This window comes from Dipodomys spectabilis, unplaced genomic scaffold (genome assembly GCF_019054845.1).
Source record: "Dipodomys spectabilis isolate Male_0828 unplaced genomic scaffold, ASM1905484v1 ptg000140l, whole genome shotgun sequence".
NCBI lineage: Eukaryota > Metazoa > Chordata > Mammalia > Rodentia > Heteromyidae > Dipodomys > Dipodomys spectabilis.
This window is the reverse complement of record NW_024870817.1, coordinates 27,267,759-27,281,141: the sequence shown is the minus strand read 5'-3', so window position 1 is coordinate 27,281,141 and position 13,383 is coordinate 27,267,759. Positions and strand designations below refer to the sequence as shown.

General features: G+C 39.4%; 1 protein-coding gene across 3 annotated transcripts in view; it reads right to left on the bottom strand.

The window, feature by feature from the left end:
* Positions 1-13,383, bottom strand: part of Rad17 (RAD17 checkpoint clamp loader component) — a 35,663-nt gene that overhangs the window by 20,754 nt on the left and 1,526 nt on the right. For all 3 annotated transcript variants that reach the window (XM_042690676.1, XM_042690675.1, XM_042690674.1), the window contains 4 exons: positions 8,362-8,619; positions 7,501-7,584; positions 4,095-4,251; positions 688-824 (listed from right to left, as the gene is read on the bottom strand). In XM_042690676.1, coding sequence (XP_042546610.1) covers positions 688-824; positions 4,095-4,251; positions 7,501-7,584; positions 8,362-8,619 — 636 coding nt within the window. The remainder of the gene's footprint in view (positions 1-687; positions 825-4,094; positions 4,252-7,500; positions 7,585-8,361; positions 8,620-13,383) is intronic.

The following is a 13,383-nucleotide window of genomic DNA, read 5'->3' as shown; positions in this document are numbered from 1 at the left end:
TCTACCACTGAGCCAACTTCCCAGCCCCTTCCCAGCCCTCTTTTGTTTTTTCCTGAAGCCAGTTTAGACTCGTCAACACCTACAGCCTCCTGAGTGGTTGGTGGAAAGCTTAGATACTGAGATAGGGTTTACCACATGTTTTGCCTGGACAGCCACGATTCACATCTCTCATACCAGTGGAGCTGAGATTACAAGCTTGAACCACTATACACAGTATCCTTGACTTTCCTATATTTAAGCCTTTTATTTTTGGGGGGCTTGAACTGATCAGGGCGCAGGCAGTGTTTCTGAGCTTTTGTTCTGATCAGGGCGCAGGCAGTGTTTCTGAGCTTTTGTTCTCAAAGCTAGTGTAATAGCACTCCAGACACAGTTCTACTTCCAGCTTTTTGGTGGTTAACTGGAGATAAGTCTTGTAGACTTCCCTGCCAGTGCCAGCTTCAAACTGGGAACGTCAGATGTCAGCCTCCTGAGTAGCTAAGATTACAGGAGTGAATCACCAGCACCTGCTTCAACTAAACTATTTTAATCTACAGTTATTCTACTTATATTTACTAAAAGATTTTAGGCTTCTCATATTGAGAAATCTTTGTGTTCTTTTATTACATTAGTACTTTGTACATATACAAACGATACTTTTCACAATTGTTTACCCCTTAGCTACAGCAGGATTTTAAAAGTTGTCCTTACTTCAACCAGAATTATCTTCTTATCAGTTCTCAGATCATCTCCAAGCATTTGCAGATTAGTATACTTTGCTGCTCTTAGTAGAAACTCTTTGAAAGTTGATATCTGAGATTGATAAGGAAGTACATGGAAGTTTGATTCTGAAAAGAAAGACACAATGCCACTTTTATTTTCAATAAATTATATATATTATACATATACATAACACAAATTCATATGAATATACATGATGTAGTTTATAACACTGGAGCCTACTTTATAACTATGTGAGTTTATTCAAATTCGAAACATTTGAACACTCAGTTCACAAAACAAATGACAACATGGAGAAAAATCATCTTTCTTTCTTTCTTTTTTGGTTCAGTCATGGGGCTTGAACTCTGGGTCTGGGCGCTGTCCCTGAATTCTTCAGCTAAAGGTAAGTGCTCTACCATTTGAGCCATAGTGCCACTTCTGGTTTTCTGGTGGTTAACTGGAGTTAAGAGTCTCACGGATGTTCCTGCCCAGGCTGTCTTTGAACCACGATCCTCAGATCTCAGCCTCCTGAGTAGCGAGGATTACAGGCATGGGCTGTCAGCATCCAGGTTGATAACAATAATCTTTCTATACCAATGAATGAGAGTGTATTAACTGATTTCAGAAAATAGCCGCTGGGGAGGGAGGCCAGGAGGGAATAAAAATACTAATAAAAAGAAAATAGCTGCTGATAAAATATTCAAACAAAATTTGCAAATATAGATTTGCAGTAGATTCTTTGAACAAATTTGAAATTGTACATAAATGATCTAGCTAGAAGTTGGATCTCACATCTATAATCCAGCTATTCAGAATGTTGAGATCTGAGGATCTGCCAGCCTGGGCAGAAAATTCTGTGAGATTCTTTCTTGTTGCTGTTGTTGTTGGTTGTGGAGCCTGTACTCTGAGCCTGGGTACTGTCCCTAGGCTCTTCAGCTCAAGCCTAGCACTCTACCTTTGAGCCACAGCACCACTTCCAGCTTTTTCTGCTTATGTGTGTGGGACTAAGGAATCAAATTCAGGGCCTCATGCATGCAAGGTAAGCACTCTACTACTGAGCCACCTTCCCAGCTCCTTTGTGAGATTCTTATATAAAATTAACCAGCAAAAAGCTGGAAGTGGAGCTTAAGTGGCAGAGCACCAGCACTGAGTGGAAAAGCCAATTAAGAGCACAAAATCCTGAGTTCAAGCCCCAATACCAACACACTTATGTGTGCACACACATATAAAATTAAAAATGAAAAATAAATAATTTGGGCTGGGAATGTGGCTTAGTGGTGGAGTGCTTGCCTAGCATGCATGAAGTCCTGGGTTCCATTCCTAGTACCACATAAACAGAAAAAGCTGTGGCTCAAGTGGTAAAGCTCTAGTCTTGAGAATAGCATCAAGGACAGAGCCCAGGCCCTGAGTTCAAGGCTCAGGACTGGCACACACACACACACACACACAAAATAATAATAATTTGTGTAATAAAGGATTAACTACAAAAATAGAATGAATAATTAGCAAATCTGGGAATAACAAAAAGTTCCCTGAAGATATGTTTTTTAAAGAAGATTAAGTAAAAATTTAATCAGAGGACTTTCAAAACTCCCATTTCCTGCAAGGGAAGCAGAAAATGTTTTACTCTTCTTCATTGCTCCCTACTTAAAATTCTTGCTATAACTTAACAAACAAAAATACTCCTCAGACTATAAAACGTGTATTACTATTTATTTTTATTTTTTGTTGGTCATGAACCTTGAACTCAGGGACTGGGTGCTATCACTAAGCTTTTTTGCCCAAGGCTAGTGTAATGCCACTTTGGACAAGAGTGTATCTTCTGGTTTGCTAGTGAGTTCATTGAAGAGACTCAGTCTTTCCTGCCCAGGCTGGCTTTGAACCTTGATCCTCAGATCTCAGCCTCCTGAGCAGGGAGGATTACAGGTGTTACCCACCAATATCTGGCCTATGTTACTAATTAGAAAGCAATAAAAATTCAGAGAACATGGGCTAAAAGGAATGTAAGGGTATGCATATCAAAGTAATGGTATATTTAAAGCAAACTCAAGAGCACAGAGAAGATTCTGAGGAATATCCTACAATAAATTGTGCATATAGCCGGATGCCGGTGGCTCACGCCTGTATTCCTAGCAACTCAGGATGCTGAGATCTGAGGATCACAGTTCAAAGCCAGCCCAATCTGTGAGACTCTTATCTGCAATTACACATGAGAAAACTGGAAGTGGCACTGTGGGTCAAAGTGGTAGAGCACTAGCCTTGAGCTGAGGAGCTGAGGTACAGCGCCCAGGCCCAGAATTCAAGCCCCAGGACCAAAAAAAAAAATTAAAAAAACAAAAAAAAATTCTTATGTTTTGTTTGTCATGATGTTATGATTTGATTCTAACAGGCACTTATTGATCTAAGCTATCTAATTGTGATCAAGTTCCTTTAACACATCTTAAGGCTTGATTTAAATTCAAATATAGAAAAAGATGTTATACTATATAATTTCTATAAAAAATAAAATCTTGAGCTTAGGGGCTGGTGGCTCATGAATGTAATCCTAGGCTGAGATCTGAGGATCATGGTCAAAGCCCAGGCAGGAGTCTGTAAGACTCTTACCTCCACTAAACAACCAAAAAAGACAGAAGTGAATCTGTGGCTCAAATGGTATAGGCACTAGCCTTGAGCAAAAGCTCAGGGGCAGCATCTAGGCCATGAGTTCAAGCCCCAGGTCTAGCACCAAACCACCCCCCCCCCCAAAAAACAAAAACAAAACTTGCTGTCTATCCAGATGCTGTTGGCTCACAACTATAGTCTTAGCTACTCAGGAGGCTGAGATCATGGTTCAAAGCTAGCCCAGGCAGGAAAGTCTATGAGACTCTTATCTACAATTAACCACCATAAAACTGGAAGTAGGCTGTGCCTCAAGTGGTAGAGTGTTCACCTTGAGCCGAAGAGCTCAGGGAGTGTGCCCAAGCCTAGAGTTCAAGCCCTATGACTGACAAACAAACAGACAAACAAAATATTAACTTGCTATCTAACAAAATAGGTCTGGGAATATGGCTTAGTGGTAGAGTGCTTGCCTAGCATGCATAAATCCCTGGGTTCAATTCCTCAGTACCACATATACAGAAAAAGCTGGAAGTAGTGCTATGGCCCAAGTGGTAGAGAGCTAGCCTTGAGCAAAAGAAGCTCAGCGACAGTGCCTAGACCCTGAGTTCAAGTCCCAGGACTAGCAAAAAAAAAAAAAATAGTTAAGCTTAATTCTAAAAGAAAAACACTCTCCTCTAATCAGGGTTCCTTTTCACTGAAACTGGACATGATGGAGAAAAACTCATACAGCTTCCTCTGAAAGCTACATTAAACACAAGTTTTCCTGCTTTTTCAACCATCTTCATAGAAAGTCTTACCATAATTAAGTATTTCCTTGAAGTCATCTTTTTGGAATTCTGGCAAAACTGGATTAATCCACTCTTGTACTTGAATACCAAGCTCCTTTGATAGTATTTTTAAAGTAGTTGTCTTACCACATCCAGGAGGACCTGTTATTAATAAAATAGATCCACCCTAAAACCAAACACAAAGATTAATTAAAAACCAAAATCAGAACTGGGTGCTGTTGGCTCATGTCTGTAATCCTAGCTACTCAGGAAGCTGAAATCTGAGGATCACAGTTCAAAGCCAGCCAGGGAGGAAAGTCTGTGAGATTCTTATCTCCAACTAACTACCAGAAAACCAGAAGTGGAACTGGGCAAGTGGTAGAGAGCTTGCCTTGAGCTGAAGAGCTCAGGGACAATGAGTTCAAGCCCCACAACAGACCAAAAAAAAAAAAAAAAGAAGTATGGGGCTAGTAATGTGGCTTAGTGGTAGAGTGCTTGCCTTACATTCAGGAAGCAATGTATCCTCAATACCACATAAACAGAAAAAGCCGGAAGTGGCTCTGTGGCTCAAGTGGTAGAATGCTAGCCTTAAGCAAAAGAAGCTCAAGGACAGTATCTAGACCTTTAGTTCAAGCCCCAGGACTGGCAAAAAAAAAAAAAAAGTATGGATTTTTAGGGTATCACAACTGTCCTACATGATGCCACAATGGGCAGATACGTGCCATTTGTCCCTACCAAAGCAAACAACATAATCCAAACCTAATGTTAACTATAGGTTTTGGTTAATGATAAAGATCAATATTGATTCTTCAAGTGTAACAAATGTACCATATCCAATGCAAGACATTAATACTTAGGAAAAACTGGAGAGGGTGTATATAGGAAGTCTATATTTTCTGTTGAATGTTGTGTAAACCTAAAACTGCCCTAAGTAATGAATAAAATAAAATTTTAAAGAGAATAAAAAAATAAAGTATGAAGGAAAAAAAATGTCCTATATGCAAATGAATATTACAATCCTTGCTCTTGTGTTTACCTTTATATGTATTTAGCAAAGATAAGGATTATGTACTTGGACCTAAGAGTGCCACTTTGACTTTGTATGTGTCTATGTGTGTGTCTGTGTGTGCACACAGGCATGTGCCAGTTAGTAGGGCACTTAACCTCAGAGCCTCACTCAATTAAATTAAGGAGCTGTACACAGGGGCTATAATTCTATAAGTCTGGTCCTCATGTTCTTGTTTAGCTTTTTTGTTCAAGGCTAGTGTTCTACTACCTGAGACATATATCCACTTTCAGTTTTTTGATGGGGAGAGAAGAGTCAGATTTGTCTGCGCAGTCTGACTTTAACTGGGATTCTGAGATATCAGCCTCCTGAGTAGCTAAGTTTATAGGCATGAAACACCAGCGCCTGGCTCACTGATATTTTTAATGGCAGGACATGAGTTATGTGGCTGCTATCAGTTCAATGTTAGTGAACACACAATATATTTTAAAATCAGAAACACACATTTTATTTTATTTTTGTGAGGGGGATAAAATAAACATGAGAAATAATTTAAATCTTACTATTTATGAAAAGTCACATTTAAAAGCTATTGGAAGGTCATTTCACATGTTAACTAAGTTTTTACAATAACCCTGTGGATAAGGTATAGGTATTATAACACTTGAAGAATACATTTTAAATGGATGAGGGCTGGGAAGGTGGCTCAGTGGTAGAGTGCTTGCCTTGCATGCATGAGGTCCTAGGTTAGATTCCTCAGCACCACATAAGCAGAAAAAGCCAGAAATGGTGCTTTGGCTCAAGTGGTAGAGCGCTAGCCTAGGAAAAAGAGCTGAGGGACAGCGCCCAGGCCCAGAATTCAGGCCCCACAACAGACTAAATAAATGAATGAATGAATGAATGGATGGATGGATGGATAAGCTGAGGCCAGAGAAGTAGTTCAGTGCCTTCTTAAATTGCACAGGTAATAGAAGGTTATAGAAGAAGTTCATCATCAGCAACAGGAAAGAACTTTGTGAATCTAAAATGTGAGACTTTTGTTGGTCAATTGGTCTGGTCTCTTCAGTTAAGCCAATTTTGTGGAAGAAAAGTGTGAAGATTGTTAGTGATGGTGGTATTTGTGTGTGTGGTTTTCTTTTTTCTTTTTCTGCTTTGGGGGAGGGCAAAAGAGGGTACAGAAAGCGAGGGAAGAAAGGTGAATAAATGCAATCATGGTATTTGGTATACACTGTAGGGGTGACATCATCCAAAAGAGAAACATAGATATTACTTGAATTGTGAAATTCTGAACACCTTAATAGTATTATGTAAAAAATTAAACCCTCAAAAAAAGTGAAGACACCGTTGGCTAATAGATTAAACAACAAAAACAACCACAAAAAACCCTAGCATAGGGACTGGGAAGGTGGCTCAGTGGTAGAGTGCTTGCCTTGCATGCAAGAGGCCCTGGGTTTGATTCCTCAGCGCCACATAAGCAAAAAGAAAAAAGCCAGAAGTGGTGCTGTGGCTCAAGTGGTAGAGCGCTAGCCTTGAGCTGAAGAACTGAGGGACAGCACCCAGGCCCAGAGTTCAGGCCCACAACCGGACCCAAAAAACAAACAAATAAACAAACAAACAAACAAGAAACCCTAGCATACAGCAATCAAATGTAATATAATCCTTATTCATGTTTTAGTTGAAACAAGCCAGTAACAAAAGGCACTTTCATGACAGGAAGTGTGAAATGTTAGGGTGAATTTATTAATTAGACAATATTAGAGCATTATAGTTAATTTTGTTAGTGGAATAGTGTACATATTGTTAATAAGGAGAGAAACATTAAAAGAAGCATATAGCAATATCTGAAAGTCTAAATGAAATGTCACAATGTTTAGGATTTACTACAAAATACGTAAAAGGGTTCAAGCTCCATACAGTCAAACAGACAAATTTAAAGGAGGAAATTAGGTATACATTATGTATATGTGAGTGCTTCTATTTTTATCTTATGTTTGAAAAGTCTCAAAGTTTAAGAAGTGATGAAGAAAAGCATATTCTACTGGAGGGGGATAAGAACTGTGAAATTAGGAAGTGAAACAAAAAACATGACGACTATTTTAAACTACAGCTAACACAAAAACTAGTGGTAATTTGCCTAACTGCTTCAGCTTAAAGTAACCTGATTTGCTTAACATCCCAGTACCCTAATTGGTTTACTATGTACCTTATATTGATTATAAGACGTAAGACAGAAAAAGAGGAAGGAGGAAAGGGCAAATCTCCAAATCTCGGAGTTTTTAACAGAATGGATATAGTAAAGCCACTTCACTTTCTATTGGAGGTCATTTGGACTTAAACAAAGTTGTCATAAAAGATCACTTCTTAAAACATACAGAAAGTCAGAGATATATCTCACATCAAAAAACATGAAAGATATTTTTGTGTAATTACCTGTTTTGGATGCCTTTCCAAGACTTCAGCATTTAACCAGGTTTCAACTTCCTCAATTTTCTTCTTATGTACAGCAAGTTCATGCTAAGATAAAAATTTGAGGTTTTCAATTAAATATTTTAACAAAATTATTTTGCTACATTAGCGCCTATTGACATATTACTAGAGAAAATGCAAACCAGAAACATGCCATATTGTAATAAAATAAGTTTTGATTACACTAGCATTTTTTTTTTTAATTTAATTTAATTTTATTTGTGAACATACTGTACAGAGGAGTTACAGTTACATGGGCAGGATAATGCGTACATTTCTTACCAAGCATAGCATTTTTTTATTACAGGAAAAACCTGATCCTTATGCCAACACCACTGTAATTTTGGGTAAGATTATAATTATAAAACTTTTTTAAGGGCTGGGAAGGTGGCTCAGTGGTAGAGCGCTTGCCTTGCATGCATGAGGCCCTGGGTTCGATTCCTCAGCACCACATAAGCAAAAAGAAAAAAGCCAGAAGTGGTGCTGTGGCTCAAGTGGTAGAGCGGTAGCCTTGAGCTGATGAGCTAAGGGACAGCGCCCAGGCCGAGTTCAGGCCCCACGACTGGACCCCCCCCCCCCCCAAAAAAAAAACTTTTTTAAATTCCAGAAACATGCTTTGGGAAGGGAACATAAAGAGATATTATACTTGGTAAAATAAAGAGATCAGTTCTAGGTTGAAATTAAGTTACATCTAAGACAAAAAAATAGTATAATTCCAGAGTAATTTGACAAAATCAGCCTTAGAACATAAAAATGGAACCCCTCTCCTTCCCATCTATCCTTATGCACTCTGAAATTAAATCATATTGGTTTGGTATTCAATACCTGAGATTCCGGTTTATACTTATCCACCCATGGTTCATTTTCAGACATCCATCCATTTGAATTTTCTAGACCATGAAACTCTTCTAAAGGAGATAACTTTATTTTTTTTCTAGTTGGAAATCTGCTACTTTCTAATATGGAAGGCACATTTTTCCTTCTATGACTTGAATTATTCACACCTGAAGAGTCAGTAGTAATAGTAGAGATGGATGTATTCTCTGAAAAATCATCAAATGAGGGGTCTACCCAGCCTGTTACCTGAAAACACAAATGAACAAACAAAAATTAGGTAAATTATGGGTTTTTTGCATCTACTCTATAAAGCTCAACTATTCTGGACGAAAATATTCCTATAACACAAAATAAAATAAAAATATCACAACCTGGGCTGAGAAGGTGGCTCAGTTGGTAGAGTACTTGCTTTGCATGCATGAGGCCCTGGGTTCGATTCCTCAGCACCACAGAAGCAAAAAAAAAAAAAAAAAAAAAAAAGCCAGAAGTGGTGCTGTGGCTCAAGCAATAGAGTGCTAGCCTTGAGCTGAAGAGCTGAGGGACAGTGCCCAGGCTGAATTGAGGCCCCACAACTGACCTCCACCCCCCAAAATATATATGTATACATCACAAACTATCTTATTTATTTACTTTTCTCAGCAGTCCTGCTATGTATCTCAGCTAGCTTCAAACTCATTATCCTGCCTTAGTCACTTGACTACTAGGATAACAGGCAGATACCACAAAACCTTTTGTTCTTATTTACTTTTAATTTTTTGTTATTAGAAAGATGATATACAGCAGGGTTACAGTTACCTAAGTCAGATAAAAAGTAGATTTCCTTTTGGGCAATGTCTCCCCTACCCTTGCTCCCTCCCAGTTTTTCCCTCCTGTCCCACCCCCACAAGTTGTATAGTACATTTTCAACATAAGGTCTAGAAAGTACCACTGCTGCATTTGTTCACTCTTTGTCCTTCCATTTCTGTGCCCTACCTTATCCTCCTCTTGTTTCTATTTCCCAGAGTTCATTTCAATAAATTATTTTATACGACCAAGGCACATCATTTCTTTTTAATTTTTGTGAAAGGGGCAACACACACAGGCCCAAGCTAATCTCAACTTGTGATCCTCCAGCTTCAGCCTCCCAAATGCTGGGAAACAGACATACATCACTGTGTTTGACTTTTTTTTTCTTTTTGGTCAGTCCTGGGGCTTGAACTAAAGGCCTGAGCACTGTCCCTGAGCTTCTTTTGCTCAAGGCTAGCACTTGAGTCACACCACCACTTTCAGCTTTTTCTGTTTACGTGGTACTGAAGAATCAAATCCAGGGCTTCCTGAATGCAAGGCAAGCACTCTACCACATTTCCAACTCCCTGGCTTATTTTATTTTGAAGGCAAGGTCTTGCTATATAATATAGGCTGGCCTGAAACTCAAGTTCTTCCTGCTTCTGTTTCCTGAGGGCTATGAACAAATTAGACCTTGAAATAAGCTGGGCGAGGTGGCTCACACCTGTAATCCTAGCTGCTGAGGAGGCTGAGATCTGAGGATCTCAGTTCAAAGTCAGCCTGGGCAGGAAAGTGCAGGAAAGTCCGTGAGACTCTTATCTCCAATAAACACTAGAAAACCAGAAGTGGCGCTGTGGCTCAGGCGCACTGGCCTTGAGATGAAGAGTGCAGGGACAGTGCCCAAGCCCAGAGTTCAAGCCCAGCACCGGATTAAATAAATAAATAAATAAAACTGGCTCCATGTTATTACTTTTCCACTTTACGGTAAGTACATAAATTTAAATATTTTCCTACTTGACCAATGTAATGATAAATCACACCAGACTAAGAAAATAAGTTAATTCTTTATATTAATAGATAATCTTCTCAAAATAAAGAAGAGTATTTTTTAAACTCTTGGTATACCTGAAACATGAATATTACCTATTTTTAATAAACAGAACAAGCTAGGCACTGGTAGCTCATGCTTATAATACTAGCTATTCAAGAGGCAGACATCAAGAATCTCAGATGAAAGACAGCCTGGGAAGATAAATCCTCAAGATGCTTATCTCCAATTAACCAAGAAGATGGGTGTGGAGACCGCGACAGTGTGAGAACCTCGAGTTCAAGCCCCTGTATCAGCACAACAAAACAAAGTCGGTGGTGGCTCACGCCTGTAATCCCCACTACTCAGGAGACCAAGATGTGTGGATGGTGGCTCAAAGCAGGCTTGGGCAGGAAAGTCCATAAAACTCTTATCTCTAATTAACCACAAAAAATAAAACAAAACAGAAGTAGAGCTGTGGCTCAAGTAGTACCATGACAGCCTTAAGCAAAAAAGCTCAGAAACAGTGTCCAGGACTTGAAATCAAGTCCAGGACCAACACCAAAAAACAAACTTAAAAAAACAAATGAACAAAAAATACAAGAACTGGGAGGGGGGAGGGAGAGATATATCTCATAAATATAGCATTTGCCTAGCATGAACAAAGCTATGGGTAGTTTGACTTGCAGCAATACACACTCTCTCTCTCTCTCTCAAATATATTATTTTAGCAAGACATAGCAATAAAAAGAATAACAATTGTGCTGTGGCCAAAGAACCATTTCATATATCCAAATAATTCATATTAGCTTTAAATTTGTGAAAAGAAAGAATCATAATGTAATAACTACTAACTAGGACACTATTATTTTTCTTCTACGCACAAAGCAACATACTTTTTTTTTTTTTTTGGGGGGGGGGGGGTCTGGTCCTGGGGCCTGAACTCTGGGCCTGGGTGCTGTCCCTAGAGTGCTGGCTAGCGCTCTACCACTTGAGCCACAGCGCCACTTCCAGCTTTTTTCTTTTTGCTTATGTGGTGCTGAGGAATTGAACCCAGGGCCTCATGCATGCAAGGCAAGTGCTCTACCACTGAGCCACCTTCCCAGCCCAACACGCACATTTTTCAAAGCCAGGCAAGCTTGTCAGGTGGGACAAGATGTATTACACAGAGAAGTTTAGGAAAAGAACACTGGGATAACAGAGCAGAATGAATCAGTGAGTTCTATTTCCTGAACTTCTGCATTATAGAAACTGTCTCTCCTCATTTTTCCTATCATTTCATTTCTTGAAATCCCTCCTAAGATGCTGAATTGAGAAATTTTTCATCTAAAAACATTTAGAAGCACTAAAAAGTGTTTTTTAAATTTGGTTTTTGCTTTTTAATTTTTCTATCAAGAATACTCAGCTTGGGCTAAGGGTATACCTCACTTGCCTAGCCTGCTCTAGCTTCAATGTCCAGCAATGGAGAGAAAGGGAAGGAAAGAGCAAGATGAAAAGGAAAGGAAGAAAGAACACTCAGCTACATTTGCAACCTATTTATTCTCCTCTATTCCTCTCTGGGAGAAAAAGAATTAGAAGTTAACAAAACTGGTGCTGGTGACTCATACCTGCAATCCTAACTAGTCAGGAGACTGAAATTTGAGGATCTCGGTTTGAAGTTAGCCCCAGCAGGAATGTCCATGAGACTGTTGTCTCCAATTAAGCACAAAAAAAAAAAAAAAAAAAGAAGCCAGAAGTGGAGCTGTAGCTCAAGTGCTAGAGTGCTAGCCTTGAGCAAAAACACTTAGGGACAGCACCAAGGACCTAATTTCAAACCCCAGCACCAGCACACACACAAAAAGGAATTAGAAGTTGAACATAAGCATACACTCTCGGTCTGATAAGTATTTTATCAATGCTAAGTCACGTTTCATTTTTTTAAGACAAAGGGTTAAGTATATTATCTGCAATAGATAAAGGACATTAGGAAAAAATTTTGTAATAGCATGTTTCATTTCATCCTTGTCAATGTTAGTATAATTTTTCTCTTTCCCCTGTATTTAAGCATACATGAACCACTGTTACATTAAACAGTAAATTTCATCTTATAGCAATTTTTTTTTTTTTTTGCCAGTCGTGGGGCCCGAACTCTGGGCCTGGGCACTGTCCCTCAGCTCTTCAGCTCAAGGCTAGTGCTCTACCACTTGAGCCACAGCGCCACTTCCAGCTTTTTTCTGCTTATGTGGTGCTGAGGAATCGAACCCAGGGCTTCATGCATGCAAGGCAAGCACTCTACCACTGAGCCACCTTCCCAGCCCCTAGCAATTTTGATTTAAGTATTTATAGTTTTATTTCTTACACTAATACAAACTCCCATCTACTGGGAAAAAAACTATGACATTAATTTATTTACTATCATATAGAAATTAGAGCTACCACTTGGGATAGAGGTACTTTGCGTGAATATGATACTGTCTGTCCCATTCCCAAACCAATCCCTAACTTGCTGAGAACTGACACACCGAAAAACGTGATTTCTAAGTGACAAAGTCTGTGGCTAAGCTATATAGGTATAGATATAGATATAGATATATACACACACACACACACAAAAATATATATATAAAAACCAATGACAATCTCACAAATCTCTGTTGTCTTTCCATTAAAAAAAATGACAGGGGCTGGGAAGGTAGCTCAGTGGTAGAGCGCTTGTCTTGCATGCCTGAGGCCCTGGGTTCGATTCCTCAGCACCACATAAGCAAAAAGAAAAAAGCTGGAAGTGGCACTGTGGCTCAAGTGGTAGAGCGCTAGCCTTGAGATGAAGAGCTGAGGGACTGCGCCCAGGCCCACAGTTCAGGCCCCACAACTGGGCCCCTCCCCCGCCAAAAAAGACAGCTTTCTTGTGACTGCAATTATAGAATCCACTTAAGAATTAAAATTGGAGGGCTGGGAAGGTGGCTCAATGGTAGAGCACTTGCCTTGCATGCCTGAGGCCCTGGGTTCAATTCCCCAGCACCACATAAGCAAGAAGAAAAAAGCCGGAAGTGGCGCTATGGCTCAAGTGGTAGAGCGCTAGCCTTGAGCTGAAGAGCTGAGGGACAGCGCCCAGGCCCAGAGTTCAGGCCCCATGACCAAAAAAGAATTAAAATTGGTTATTTTTTTATCATATGTCAAACTTATTACTAATTACAACAGCTACTAAGTATTGTACTTTGATAGCAATTCACTAAGAAAAC